This window comes from Xyrauchen texanus, chromosome 6, assembly GCF_025860055.1.
Source record: "Xyrauchen texanus isolate HMW12.3.18 chromosome 6, RBS_HiC_50CHRs, whole genome shotgun sequence".
Lineage (NCBI taxonomy): Eukaryota > Metazoa > Chordata > Actinopteri > Cypriniformes > Catostomidae > Xyrauchen > Xyrauchen texanus.
The window spans coordinates 29,128,659-29,143,242 of record NC_068281.1 but is presented as its reverse complement, the minus strand read 5'-3'; the positions used below and the strand labels follow the sequence as shown (position 1 = coordinate 29,143,242).

At 40.9% G+C, this 14,584-nt stretch overlaps 1 protein-coding gene across 1 annotated transcript in view; it reads right to left on the bottom strand.

Moving 5' to 3' along the window:
- The window catches only part of LOC127645337 (nucleoprotein TPR-like), a 33,612-nt gene that overhangs the window by 18,669 nt on the left and 359 nt on the right, over positions 1-14,584 (bottom strand). The window contains exons 2-26 of the mRNA XM_052128918.1: positions 14,140-14,244; positions 13,988-14,043; positions 13,806-13,902; positions 13,561-13,664; positions 13,304-13,468; positions 13,115-13,207; positions 12,935-13,015; positions 11,940-12,027; positions 10,098-10,238; positions 9,808-9,902; positions 9,449-9,646; positions 9,250-9,357; positions 8,461-8,681; positions 8,080-8,240; positions 7,862-7,992; positions 7,619-7,767; positions 7,237-7,399; positions 5,240-5,374; positions 5,019-5,159; positions 4,269-4,434; positions 3,984-4,150; positions 2,671-2,823; positions 2,466-2,582; positions 2,157-2,360; positions 1,790-1,980 (exon numbers count right to left, since the gene is read on the bottom strand). Coding sequence (XP_051984878.1) covers positions 1,790-1,980; positions 2,157-2,360; positions 2,466-2,582; positions 2,671-2,823; positions 3,984-4,150; positions 4,269-4,434; positions 5,019-5,159; positions 5,240-5,374; positions 7,237-7,399; positions 7,619-7,767; positions 7,862-7,992; positions 8,080-8,240; positions 8,461-8,681; positions 9,250-9,357; positions 9,449-9,646; positions 9,808-9,902; positions 10,098-10,238; positions 11,940-12,027; positions 12,935-13,015; positions 13,115-13,207; positions 13,304-13,468; positions 13,561-13,664; positions 13,806-13,902; positions 13,988-14,043; positions 14,140-14,244 — 3,430 coding nt within the window. The remainder of the gene's footprint in view (positions 1-1,789; positions 1,981-2,156; positions 2,361-2,465; positions 2,583-2,670; positions 2,824-3,983; positions 4,151-4,268; positions 4,435-5,018; positions 5,160-5,239; positions 5,375-7,236; positions 7,400-7,618; positions 7,768-7,861; positions 7,993-8,079; positions 8,241-8,460; positions 8,682-9,249; positions 9,358-9,448; positions 9,647-9,807; positions 9,903-10,097; positions 10,239-11,939; positions 12,028-12,934; positions 13,016-13,114; positions 13,208-13,303; positions 13,469-13,560; positions 13,665-13,805; positions 13,903-13,987; positions 14,044-14,139; positions 14,245-14,584) is intronic.

The window sequence follows — 14,584 nt, the reverse complement described above, 5'->3', positions numbered from 1 at the left end:
TCACTCACTTCTGTACATTAATCATTGTTCTTCACAATCACAGAAGTGACCGATTATGGTTTCAAAATAGATAATTTCTCAGAAAAGTGAGCAGTTTGGATGCCTGAAATTATTATAAATATTATTATTATTTTTTTTCATGCATTTATTTATTTTGTGGAATTTTATAATTTTCCATGGCACACCTGACAATCTTTCGCGGCACACGGCACAGTGTTTGGGAAACACTGCTCTACCCCAAGCTCAACAGAGGTCTTGGGTAATTGGGGACACTTGGGACTATCTACTTCCTCATTGGCAATCTCGAGGGCAGCATCAGCTTTAGGATGTTGCGCACAAAGCTGACGTTCTTCGGGTCTGTGACAAGTGAAGACTGGTTTGTAAGCATCAATCTGACGGATGTATACTTTTATGCTCATGTTGCAGTTCATAACTGGAAATTTCTTTGTTTCAGTTTTCAAAATCAAGTCCATCAATTCAAGGTCCTGCCATTCGGTCTGTCTCTGGCTCTGAGATGCATGAGAGCAGCTCTGTCTCCCCTGTGGTCCAGGGGAATGCAAATCTTGCCTTATCTGGACAATTGGCTACTTTGTGCCCTACAAGACACAAGTCTGTCCACGACATACTTATGAATGTGCAGAACTTTCTTGATTCCAATACAATCAGTTCCATTTATTGGAATGACTTTAGACTCATGCAGCTCCTTGTTATTTTCCGTCTGATGATGTGAATACCATTCGGAGTGCTGCTTCAGCTTATGGGATGCTGATGGCTGGCGCTTTTACGATTCCATTGGGCCTGCTCCACCTCAGACCTCTACAGTGGTTGAACAACAGTTTGCGTTTGAGCGCCACCAGACATTGTCATCGGATGATTGTTGTTTCAAACAGTTGAATTCAAGCACTGACACAATGGAACAAGCAGGCGTTTCTGATGACTGATGTGCCACTATGTATCATTCCCTCATTGCGGAAAGTACTCACGACTAATGCTTCCCTCAAGGGATAGAAGGCAACATGGAATTAAAGGGGCGTGTGCAGTCATCCTTGTTCAACCACAGAGTGATCCTAGTAGCACCTCAATGGCCAGCCAGGCCTTGGTTCCCCCTACTCTTGAAACTCTTGGTGGGCAGTCCGTGACAACTTCCCCTCATGACGGATCTCCTCTCACAGCTGGATGGCGGTGTTTGGCATCCGGACCCAGCCAGCCTGCAGCTTTGGGTTTAGCCTCTGGGTCCAGCCCTCTTCTAACTGATAGTGAAACTGCTGTTGTTCACACTATTGCTAGTGCCTCTACACGTCAGCTCTATGCCTCTTGTTGGAATCTCTTCATGATGCAGAGACCCTGGGGTTGATCAGATACACTTCCAAGGGTTTTGAGTTTCTTGCAACATCTTTTGGATGCAGGCAAGGCAGCCACCACATTAAAGTTATAAGTTGCAGACATTTCTGCTTATTGTGTTCCTGTTAGTGGTTATTCCCTTCAGTTCCCATACTTTTGTTGGCAGGTTTTTAAAGGGTGCAAGACATTTAATGCCTGCCCGCAATCCCATTTTCTGGTGTTGGATTTGTCACTTGTGTTGACTTCCTTTGCTCAACCCAATTTGAGCCTTTGCAGAATAGTGACCTTAAGTGGACATCCTTAAACTGCTTTTCTGTTGGCTAAATCACTTCAACCTAGCAAGTTGGAGGGTTGCATGCATTGTCTGTTAGTGAGTTATGCATGCGTTTGGTTCTGTTGTCTAAAGAGGCTATATGATGTATACAGAGGTACTGGGAGAGGTTTTCACCTGAGAATCTCCAGAATCTGCTCATGAGACTTGCCCTCCTCATTCAGAGAGATGTTCAGACTGCACTCTCTGGCTGCCTGCTGCTGAACAGTGGTGATCATCTTGCTGTTCAGGTTCTCCATCTGCTCATGAAGCATGCTGTTCTGTTTCTGCAGCTCCTCAGCTCTCTTCTGCTCTTTAGACAACTCCTCCTGAGAGAAATGTAGAGAAAGGCAGCGGAGTAAAATCCCCGGAAAGACAGACAGAATGAATTATACTAAGCAAGCCCTCAATTTATTTTGTATGAGGTTAAATAGATACAAGATTAAATATAGCATTTATTTTATAATTCAGGGCTCTACAACATCAATCTGAATATGGATCTCACCTTTAGTCTCGTTTCCTGCTGTTCCCAATCTGTGCGGACCTGACGAAGCTCAGCCTCAGCTTTCTGAGCCTTCTCCTCCAGGCGTTTTAGGTTCTGTGCTGACAGCTGCCCCTGCTTCTTGGCAGCCTGGAGGGCTTCCACATCCGCAGCGTGCAGCATGAGCTCTCGCTCGTACTTATTCTGAGCCTCTGCTGCCAGCTTAGCCTGGGGCCCAAAATAAAATGCACACGGTTAATGATTTAAACTATCTGCTGATTGTTTTGTAATGTGGATGACGAAATTGTTTAGCTGATGTAGTGTCAGACCCACCTGAAGTTTGCTGTCCTGCGTGGCTCTCTGCTCTTGGGTCACCGCAGCTGTAGCTCTCTGTAGGGCATTCTGCAGCTCCGTCTGCATGTCTGTCACGCTCCTCTTCAGTTCCTTCACCTGTCATGCAGTCAAAACAAGGGATTTCAATCATTAGGGCTTTGCTATTAAGAACATAATGGAAGTGCCATTTGGGAAAGTTCCATACATGTTCTTCAACACTCTCCACAGCTTTCAACTTCTCCTCCTGGAGCTCCAGCTTTTCCTTCACTGCTTCTGCCAGTCGGGCCTCCAGATGCTGGTTTAATGCCTGCGCTGCCTTCAGCTGGCTGTCAGTGCAGGAGCGTGCCTGCTCAGCCAACTGGAGGTGAAAAGGTGGGACATTTTTAGAACTGTGACTAGAAGGGTAAAGTTTACACTACGTGATAATTCTGTTAAAGCAAAAATGATTAGATCAGCTAAAGAATTAAAAAAAGTAGTTGTTCAACCAAAAATGAATACGCTTTCATACTTTACTCACCCTCTTCATCCCAGATGTGTATAACTTTCTTTCTCAAACAAATACTTTTAGAAGAATATTACAGCTCTGTAGGTCCATACAATGCAAGTAAATGGTGACCAAAATGCAACTTCTTGTACACTATAAATCTCGACATCTGCAGTCTCCTTGGCGATTATGATTTCAAGCTCAATTACACTTCCTAGCACCACTCAATTACACTTCCTTAGCGCTTTGTGCATGCGTCAAGTACTAAGAAGTGTAAATGAGCTTGAAATCATGATCGCCAAGGAGACTGCAGATGTTTAAAATTAATTTGGTTTGTTCTCAGCCAAAACTGATTGGATTGCTTCAGAAGACATGGATTAAATCACTGGAGCCATATAGATTACTTTTATGCTGTCTGTGTGTGCTTTTTGGAGCTTCAAAGATTTGGTCACCCTTTAACTTGCATTGTGTGGACTACAGAGCTGTGATACACTTCTAAAAATCTTTGTTTGTGTTCTGCTGAAGAAAGAAAGTCATACACATCCAAGATGGCATGAGGGTGAGTAAATGAAAGAATTGGGTGAAATATTCCTTTAAGGCAAAAGGGTGACTTTTTGAACAGAAGAGCAACTACAAGGCCACGTACACACTATTAGGTTTTCGTTTGAAATTGCATTAATTTCACCTCATGAATGGAGTTTTCTCCACCAAAAACAGAGACTTTCAAAAACTCTCCTCATTTTCCTGGTTATCCTGGTTTAAATTTGCAGGAATCATAAGTACACATAATTTTTTTTTTAAAGATAGTCTTCATAATCTTTCATCAAAACATTAACTTTCGCCGCCTATGCAATAACTTTTCTTTTTGGCTGACATAACCAATACTTCTTTAAACCACTTCCGTCCAACTTCCTGGCTCCATTCTGGCATGTTAATGCTACTTTTCATTATTTAATCTGAAAGGACAGTTTAGCCTTTGCAGTTAAAAGAGTAAAATGTTCAGGGGTGGCAAAATGGTTGAAGGTCATCTTTACCTGCTTCTCTTTGTTTACAGACTCCTCCAAGCTGAGCACCATGGATCTGTACTGCTCAACATTGGTGGTGGTGTTTTTCAGATGCTCCTTCAGGTCAGAGTTCTGTTCTTCAGCCTGATGTAGACGCGCACGGAGCTCATCAACCTCCAGCTGAGGAACGCCAGGAGCTTTAACAGAAAACAACAGGAACAAAATGTTCTTAAGCAGTAATGGAAAGGATTTGACACTCACAATATAAGCATGCTCTCCAACAAATCCACTGTACCGTCTCATTTGTATGGTTACCTCTAGGTAATGTCCTGACAGGCTGTTTAGGTGTGTTCTGGTTGTCGTTGTTCAGTTGCTGTCTCAGGGATGTGACCTGGTGTTCAGCAGTTCTTAGCAGATCCTTAGTTTTCTGATGTAGGACTGTCTGTGCCTCCAACTGCTTCTTAGCCTCCAGCAGCTGAGTCTAGCCAATAGAAATGAGACAATTGATTAAAGTCGTTAACTTGTACAGTAGTAAAATAAAAGTCAAACTGTAGACAGTTCTACTTTGCCTTTGCAAACAAGACTAAATCTAAAGAGATAGTTCGCCCAGGCAAAAAATAAAGTAATTATCCAATATTCATTATGAAAGTCATGATAATCTGGATGGAGCAGAATGTTATAGCCAATAGATAACAAACATTATTGGCATTTTTTATTTAAGAGCTGCTGCTTAGCTGCATCGGAGGGGAAAGAATATCATTGAATAGTGAGTAAAACTTTGGTTTATTCATCACACAATGCTATTGCATGGCTTCAGAGGACTTGGAAAACAGCACATATGTCACATTGGCTACTTCTATTGTACTTTCTACTTCTAGTGCTTTTTGTTATTTAATGGAAAAGATCCATGTGAAGATAGTTTCAAAGTTTTTGTGAGCATATTACATAGAAAAAAACAGCATACAGGTTTGGAACAATATGAGGGTGAAATAACAGTAACAGAATTAAAATTGAGTGTAACGTTCCTCGAAAAAACAAAAGATGACAATGTTTGCATCAGCTTACATCTTGCTTGCGCTCCAGCATGTGTCTTTGTTCCACCTCCTGTTCCAGTTTCTTCTTTAACTGGATGATCTCTTTCTCCAGCCGCTGGGTCTGATTATTGTAGCGCTGCTTTGTCTCCGCCTCAGAGCGTTCCATAGAGAGCTGTAACAGAGAAAATAATTTTAAAAAAGGCCATGGAGAAAAGTGCTTTGACAAAGTTGGCATAAGTACACAAGCTGCACCTGAATGGATTTGATGTTGGTGAGCAGGAGGTTCTGCCCCCTCTGATCTGTCAGTATGGACTCTTTCTCCTGTGCCAGTCTGTTCTCCACCTGCTTCAAAATGTCTCGTTCCTTACACATGTTCTCAGCACGCAGCTGCCAAAAGAACAACAATTTAGAATCAGCTAATCATAAATTTAAAGTAGAAGTTAGGGGTTCAGTGTGTTTAACAGTTTTTTTAAACATATTTATTCTGTTCTGTAGTGATTACTAAAGACTAGTCAGAACATTTGTAAGCGCACCAGCTGGTGTCAGCGTTCAATATAAACACCACATAAATAGGGACGTGCCAGTGTGGTCGAATAATTGACTAGTCATCCAGTAACTGAATAAGTCAATTAGTGGGGTTGACTACTAACATTAATATTTCAATTGGAGATGGTTTTAATAAGAGATGCAATTTTCAAAAAAAATTGACACTACTTCATGGATAACATTTTTGCGTGATGATAACTTGCTGCACTTAGCAGTGAGGCAGCCATATCACCCAGTAGCTCTAGACTGGTTGCCCACTGAAGCAAAGCAGGGTTGAGGCTGGTCAGTATCCGGATGGGAGACCTCATGGGGGAAACTAAGTTTGCTGCAGGAAGAGGTATTAGTGAGGCCAGCAATAGGTGTGAGGCCAGCAAGAGGTGCTCACCCAGTGATCTGTTAACCCAGTACAGTGGCATGGACACTATACTGTAAAATGCACCGTCTTTCGGATGAGACGTTAAACCGAGGACCTGACTCTCTGTGGTCCAAATTCCCCCCTTTGGCCCTTTTCAATCATTGCCTCCTAATAAATCCCTGTTTATGAATTGGCTTTTTCACTGTATTCTCTCTTCTTCATCAACATCTTGTGTGTGGTGGGCGTTCTGACACACTATGGCTGCCGGCACACTATCCAGGTTGATGCTGCAAACTGTTCACTATGTAAAGCACTTTGAGTGCAGTGTCAGAAAAGCACTATATATAAGTGTAACGTTCATTCATTCACCACTGCTGTTTCAGCCCAAAAAGTGCCATATCAACAAAATATTACAAGTGGATCACTGTTGGACATGAAATCCTCAGCTGGGAGTAATGTTCCTGTATTTGTGAGGTGCTGTGGGGAGATTAAAGTATTTTGCTTATTCTGCCTGACACTGCTTAAATAAATGGTTAGGGTAAAAGAGTTTTATATTGCTGGATATCGTGAACTAGATGTTGTGTGCTACCAATAATAAAAACAGTTATTCGTTTTTGAATGTGCAGCGATAATCGCCCTGAAGCACTCTAATTACAATGAAACATCGTCATTCTGCGTTCAGGATGCGCTCAAGCGGTTCTGGACACTCTGTATTGGAACCTTTCTTATTTCTTCTCCTACTTTGATTTCAAGATGTAATACTTATGTAGCCTATTTTCTTTTTTTGTAGAATATCCTTTAGTTACCACTTACCATCTATATAGCCCTCTGAAACACATCTGATCAGGGTCATGAGAACATAAAGTAGCCCAATTATACTTTTATGGGCACTTTAAAACTGACTAGTCATCTAGTTGTTCAGACAACCCACCGACTATTTGATTATAAATATTAGTTGTTTTGCACATCCCCAACACAAAACACAAAAATAGTATGTGTTTTTTTTGTGCAAGTGAGACACTTAAAGGGTGCCCCTGCAGAAATCTACCTCTGTCCAGAGTCTTTAAACATGCATTGCACATATTTTACTAGAATATTCCTTTCTTTAGATTAGAATGCTTTAAATACAATTTAATTATTTGATAAATCATGATTGAATATTTTAATTGATTGACAGACCTATAGTACATAGCAGTTGATGTTCCTGTTGCTCAACTTGTACAGCATGGCACCAGCAGCACCAAGATCATGGGTTCGATTCCCAGGAAACACTGATAAAATGTATACACAATGCACATTTGGAAAATAGCATCTGATTGTGGATACAACTTATGGAGCTTTCTTTTACCTCAGCCATGGCTAGTTTCTCATTGGCCTCCCTCAGGTCTTGAGTTATTGTGTGAATGATCTGCTCGTGTCTCTGATGTGTGGCCGTCATCTTCTGATTCTTATCACGCAGGGCTTCAATCTCTCGCCGGTAGCCATTCACATTCTCCTGAAGCATCTCATATCTGCAAGGCAAAATGAAGATTAGATGAAGATAAAGCTACACACAACAGACTAAATATGTGTAGCTTATTATGACTGGATTATTTAGATTGACCTTGGATAATTAAAAAAAATTATGCATAACTACTTAACTCACGTCAAAGTGAAAAAAACTGAATAAAATGCTGCCGACAACCAAGACTGCATTGCAGCCTGAGATATTACAGGTAAGGTGTGCTCACCTTTTTAAGGCAAACTCCAGCTGAGAGGAAAGTTTGGCCTTTTGTGAGAGCAGGTCAGACATTTGACCACGGAGTCTCTCAATTTGCTCATTCAGAAGCTTGTCGTTTTCAGCCTTTTCTTTTTTATATGTTGTAAAAGCGTCATTGAGCTATTTGGGGAAAAAAGATCAAGTGTGTAATTTATCAATGCTAAACTATTTGTATTGGCTTACAGTTTGTATCTACTTTATATAGGCTTTTAACCTGATTAAGAGCCGCTTTAGCCTGTGTAGCCTGAACAGATTCTGTGGCTGCAGCCCTCAGTGGTGTATATCTGGTAGGCATGGGTCCTGGCCTGCTGGGAGTGGAGGACTGAGATCCAGCACCCTCTGATCCTGAGCACAGACACCAGAAAATGAAGGAGTAACTCTTAAAATAACACTTGAATGAGAAGCCAAAAAAGATCGAGAGTAAATTCTCACCCTGTGGAGGAAGCTCGACTCCGGCTGTCTGTAGCAGGATACGGTACATGTCTCTTTGGCGGACTGCAGAGTCTGCAAGCTGTTTCTGGTGGTTCCTCTGTTCTTTGATCTGCTCCAGCTCTTTCTGAAACTTCTCTATACTCTGTTCCAGCTCAGTTTGCCTAAGAGAGCAGAGAATTATTATTTTACAGTTCTTCAGAGGCTTCTTTAAAGTTCTATGCTTGTCTGCTGGGCAGATGGATAAAACTTTAAGACCTGTCTCCCAAAAAATCCTTAAGGTAGATAGAACCTTATAACTCTAGGCCAGGATACATGCATTTTTGCTGTGGTCTAAATGCTACATCCAATGAGACTGAAGTAAGGTTGTGGAGTGGTCAGTACCTGGCAGTCTTGGCCTGGTTCTGATCTTGCTCCCTCTGCTCCTCCAGGTCTCTGATCTGGGCCAGAAGGTTCTGGTTCTGCTGCTGGAGCTCTTGGACACTGCGGAAGGCCACCTGCCGTGATCCCTGCACCTCAGAGCTGCTGCTGACTGCCGAGCTCACATCATCCCGCACCACCTCATTACCACGAGACTCCTCCAGCTCAACCAACAGTACCTGAACCTGAACCATGCAAAGTAAAATAATCAAAAAATGCATAAAAGTAAAGTTCACCCAAAAATAGAACTAATGCAGCATTTTATTTTTGTATTTATTTAATCTACTTTTCTCACAATTTGGAATGCCCAATTCCCACTACTTAGTAGGTCCTTGTAATCGCGACCACGATTAGGTTACCCATATAACTCTACCCCCCCCCAGCAACCGGGCCAATTTGGTTGTTTAGGAGACCTGGCTGGAGTCACTCAGCACACCCTGGATTCGAACTCGTGACTCCAGGGGAGGTAGGCAGCGTCAAAACTTGCTGAGCTACCCATGCCCTCCAAATGCAGCATTTTCAGTGATTAACTCAAATGTCTGTTCTTCAAATAAAGCTATCATATGGATTTAGAGGACTTGGAATATCGTGCATAAGTCATATGGACCACTTTTATGATACTTTGGAGCTTGACAGCATCTGTCCTGATGCACTTTCTTATTGTAACTACACTGGGCAACACAACATTTGAGTTGACAAAATGTCAACTGGGTGACAATAATTCCAGTAATAGGCAGACAACATGTAGCTTACCTGTTCAGACATATCTGCTAGCTGCCTCTCTGATCTCTGCTTATCTCTTTCTAGTGCTAAAGCTCTCTTATTGGCTTCATTTGTCTCTTTCTGAAGCCGATGGACCTCCTGGTAACCAATAGACAATGAACAGATTTAAATATACCACCACCCAACACCATGTTGTCTCTTTTTTGCTTTCTCTCAAACATGTGCAAACCTTCATGGCCTGCTCCAGTTTGGCACAGAGGCTGCTCATGGACTTCTGCATGTTCTCGTACTCCTCTCTCTGGCGTTTCAGGATGGGAGCCTTGGCCTCCACTTCCAGCACTATCTCATCCAGAACCTTGTTTACACGCTTGTTCTCCAGTTTCTCTAGGTGCAGCTGGTCTTGGGCCTCCACAAAGGCATTATACAGCTGAGAACAATACAGAAGAGTCATGCACATTGATGCAACATACATCATATGGGGGTGAATATTGGGGAGAATTCTGTGCATGAACAGCCATAGCTTCAGAAAATAAAGGTAAAAAATGAAATGTTTATATATTAGCTTGTAATAATAAACATCTTTCATACTTCCATTAGCTTCATGCCAGGCTTAACAATTTTGGCCACTGCTGCTGCGGTTGGAGACATGTTTGTCAGTTCCTCTTCTGTGAAAGCAGGAACACCTTTTAAAGAACACAAGTAAAATACAGAATTAAATCTTGCACAATGTCAGAATTTATTTGAAAAAAAGAAATCCTGAAAACCAAGCCATGTTGGCATCACATGACCAGCCAAATAAATTAGGCTTCCCATAAACTTTTATCACACTCCAACAAAGATTGATAGAAACCCAGACAGATGTGTTTTGAGCAGCTTACCTCTCCTCTTAAAATCTGCATGCCGCATATTTGTGTTCTCCAGCTCTTTCTCCAGATTCCTCATCTTCCCCTGTAGCTCAGACTCCGCTTTCTCCCTCACACCTTCCAGCTCTGAGAGCTTCTTCTGTGTACCTTTATTGGCTATTGATGGAAGAAGCAGAGCGTCTATTCAACACTACGTCATCAAAACTCAGTACAATATTCACAATGAGATTATTTAGCATATATTGGCCACTTCTATTAAAATGAATGGGAGAAATTGGAATGCTCATCCAAGCAGCTCTGAGCACCCAACGGTCAACGGATGTAGAAAGGAAGTCCCGCCTTACAGGTAAAAAGAGTCAATCACCTTTTAAATACAGACATCACCTGCCAATCAACTCTTGATCATGCATATGCATTAGCTATACAAGCCGTGAAATTGTTGTTTTTTAGTGTAGTATGAGGTAAAGAATCACAATTTATGATACCAGTTGTCAGATTTTATTTTGAAATATGTTCTTTGATCATACCTACTGCACACTGCAATAGGTACATTACATAATTCCACCATGCAATGCACTCAACCTTCCTTTTACAGTGTAAAGGGTGAAATGGAAGTAATATCAGATGCAATAGTTTTTTTTTCTATTGGAAAATATTTTCTTCATGGTTTGAGGATCAAGGGATTGATGCTGTGCACTGTGAGGTGCCAAAAGTATTGCATTTCTTGTGATATCTATTAGATGGCAACAAAAGAGTCTTCCACTATAAAGGTGTATGTTGCCGCCATAACTGCACATCATGCCCCAGTGGGTGGTTCCTCTCTGGGGTCTGAATCAGTAAATCCATTAATCTGGCTGCTTTTCAGACAGCTTCATTTCAATCTGAGGCTGATACAAGTGTCCCCTGAAGTTTTTCACACTGAACCTTTACCATAAGGTGTTACTTGCCATTCTACAAGGGTTGTCTCTTCATCATGGACTGCTTTTCAGTGAGCATCTTTGGCAGATATCTGCGTGGCTGCTACCTGGTCTTCTTCATGCACCTTTGCACGTTTCTACAAAAGTAATGTTGCTGCTTACCATACTGTGAGATCTGCAGTTCTTCTGGAGTGACCTTGATGATTTGGGTAGGTGGCACTCATCATGACTGTGTTGGTACAGTATGTGTCATCTAATAGTGCTAAGCACTGCCTCTAGTGGTTTAGGAGGAATTAAATAGAATGTTCATTACATATTACATATGCCCACCAGAGTTCTTTGTCATTCCAAATGCACGAGAAAAGTGTTCCGAGGCTGGGCACAGAGCTACCGTGCCATATATCCTTACGGCTTGGTTTGCCATGCTTTTTATATATTCTCCTGACCTGTATGGAGGGTGCTGCAATAATCCATTAGTGCCAAGCACCCCCTCTGGTGGTCATCCGGCATTCACAGACTCACAGTTACAGACTGTTTGTTTTGTTCTTATTAATGCATATAGTTCATACAAAAAATTCCCAAAAGAAAAGCATAATTTGTTAGTTATCTTTTCTGAAACCATTCTTGGTAATGTTTGTGAATAAATCAAAATACAAATTTCACAAACTGTTCATGTCATGCTTGTTATTTTTAATGTCCATTTTAATTTACGAGTAATCAATTACTTGTTTTTCCTTTGTAATCAATTACTACAAAATTACTCAAAAATGCCCATCCACAGATTTTACAAAGTGGATTAGAATTAAATTCATAATAATAATAAAAAACTTTTTCAAGTAATTAGCATTAAACACTGCACAAGTAACTGTGCAGTATGCGGAATTCCATTCAGAACATAGCAATTTTTTAAATTGGGAAAATAATAAGGAACTGTACAAACCTTCCACTGACTCTTTTAACAGTTTGTTGAGTTCTTCTACAGCTCTGTTCAGTTCAGCATTCTTGGATTCAGTGTCTGATGCTGCATTCTGTGGACACCAAATAAATTTGGATCTTAAAGGTGCACTCTGATTTTTTCCTTCATTTATCATTTTTGCGCCTACAGAAATTAATAGTCATTTTGAAACACAACTATGAGCACACACATAAAATGATGACTCGTGTCAGTGAGTCATATCAGTTACCTTAAAAAAAAAAAAAGGTAATTTTTTCGAACTCGAACTCAACCCATGGAGTTGGGAGTTCGAATCCAGGGTGTGCTGAGTGACTCCAGCCAGTTCTCCTAAGCAACCAAATTGGCCCCATTGCTAGGGAGGGTAGTATCACATGGGGTAACCTCCTCGTAGTCGCAATTAGCGGTTCTTGCTCTCAATGTGGCGCATGGTAAGTTGTGCGTGGATCACGGAAAGTAGCATGGGCCTCCACATGCGGAGTCTCCATAGTGTCATGCACAACGAGCCATGTAATAAGATGCCTGGATTGACAGCCTCAGAAGCGGAGGCAACTGAGACTTTTCCCCCACCACCTGGATTGAGGTGAGTAATAGTGCCACCACTAGGACCTACTAAGTAGTGGGAATTGGGCATTTCAAATTGAGAGAAAAGGGGAGAAAATAAATATATAAACATTTTAAAAAAGTCCCCTTATGGAGGCAGCCATGTTGGGATCACATGACCAGCCAAATACTACTTGCTGAATCTCAGTCACCATCCTTTTATTGGATACTTTCACTCATGGATTAAATGAATCATGGCTGACTGTGAATACATTTCTAAAAAATGGCATCTTTAACTGAAAATTATTGCATTTGAATAATGCTGCATACTCGCCTGTCAGTGTAAATCCAAGAAGAAATAAACAGAAAAATTACTTGCACCTTTAATCATACCAAACACTGGCACTGATCCCTCCAAAGGAAATACAACAATTACTGACCTTATACAAGTTACAGAGCTTGAGGTTGGCATTCAGCTCATTGCGGTACTTTTCCTCCATGGAGGTCCGCTGGTCTTTAGCCTGAAATTATAATAGAAATATTAAATTTTCCATTAAATTTCCCCCAGAATATGAACTGGTAAACCAAATAAAAACTTCATGATGTTTGTGATGGTGTACCTCTTTTAGTTTATTCATCAGATCTTCAGTACTGTTCTGCATACTGTCATTGTTTTTCTTCAGTGTGTTGACTTGGTCCTGAAGCCTGGTCACCTGATCAGTATGACAGACAATATGGTTGCTGCAGATAAGTGATCTAATAAAGATAAAGTTAATTCAGAGACAGGTCTAAGAAATTAAGACACACACCTCTTCCTTCTTGCTCTCTAAAGAGCACCTGAGCTCTAAGACCTCTTTGCCCTTCTCCCTGGATAGTGTGAACAGCTCATCTTTCTTGCTCTTGAGCTCTGAATTCAGCCATGTGTTCTGGTTCTGGAGGAGCTCCTTCTCCTGTTCCATCCTCTTCTCACGATACTAATGAGAAGGAACCGATCATTATACCACTCTAGAAACAGATCAAGATCATCAGATTTAACTACTCAGTATTAAGGAAAGTCAATGCTTACCTCAATGGAAACCTCAGATGACTGGAGTTCATCCAGTTTAAGCTGGAGCTCCATCTTGATTGTGTTGGTTTCCACAAGTTTGTCATTGAGACGTTTGAGATCCTCTGTGTAATGATGACAAGCATCACGTTGGCAATAACTTTAAAGCTCTCAAATATTTTGATAATGATGTATTGAATATAACGCTTTCAAACCAATGTAAATGACAACTTTGATCACTGATGCACAAAACAATGTATTCATACCACTGAGGTTTTCCACTTCTTGAGATCTCTTCTCAAGCAAACGTGAAAGTTCTCGGTTTTCTGCCTCAATTTCATATTTGGGTCTGAGTGGCTTACTCTGCAATGAAAAAGCATCCCATAATTTCTTTGCCTTAGTATGTAAATATGAAGCATTTTCTTAAAAACAAAAATAATAAAATTACCTCCTGTGTAACACCCTGCTCTTCCTCTATATCCTTTAACTTCTTTAGTTCCTCAGCTTTAAAACAAAAAGCACAAGAACACCCCTCTTATACAGCAGCTTTGCATTAATACAATTCACAACCCTAGAACAGAAAAAAAGCTCTGAACTTACAGAGACGGCCGTTCTCCTCCTTGATGCTGTGATACTCTTTACTTTGGGACAAGAACTGCTCTTGGCTCTCAGCTAGTTTCTTCTCAAGATTGAAGTACTGTTGCTCTGTAGGTATGCACATAACATGATTTACTCAGACCATTCATACCATTGGTTATTTTGATTCATTATTAAGATAAAGGGCTTAACAGCATAAATGGACAGACACCACCATAATAAAAGTGAATCAATTATGCTTTAAATCATTAAACCATGCTCAACCATTCTCTTATCTGAATGTCAAGCTATCTGTCAAATGCACACACAAGGTTCAAAGTGGAAAAAAAGCAAAACAGACAAACATTTATTTTGTCCGTCAACATTTCTAAAGTAATGGTTAACTCAGAATTAACTAGTTAACGACAGCTTTTGTCTATTGCAAACCTCTTGACACAGTTTGCTAGCA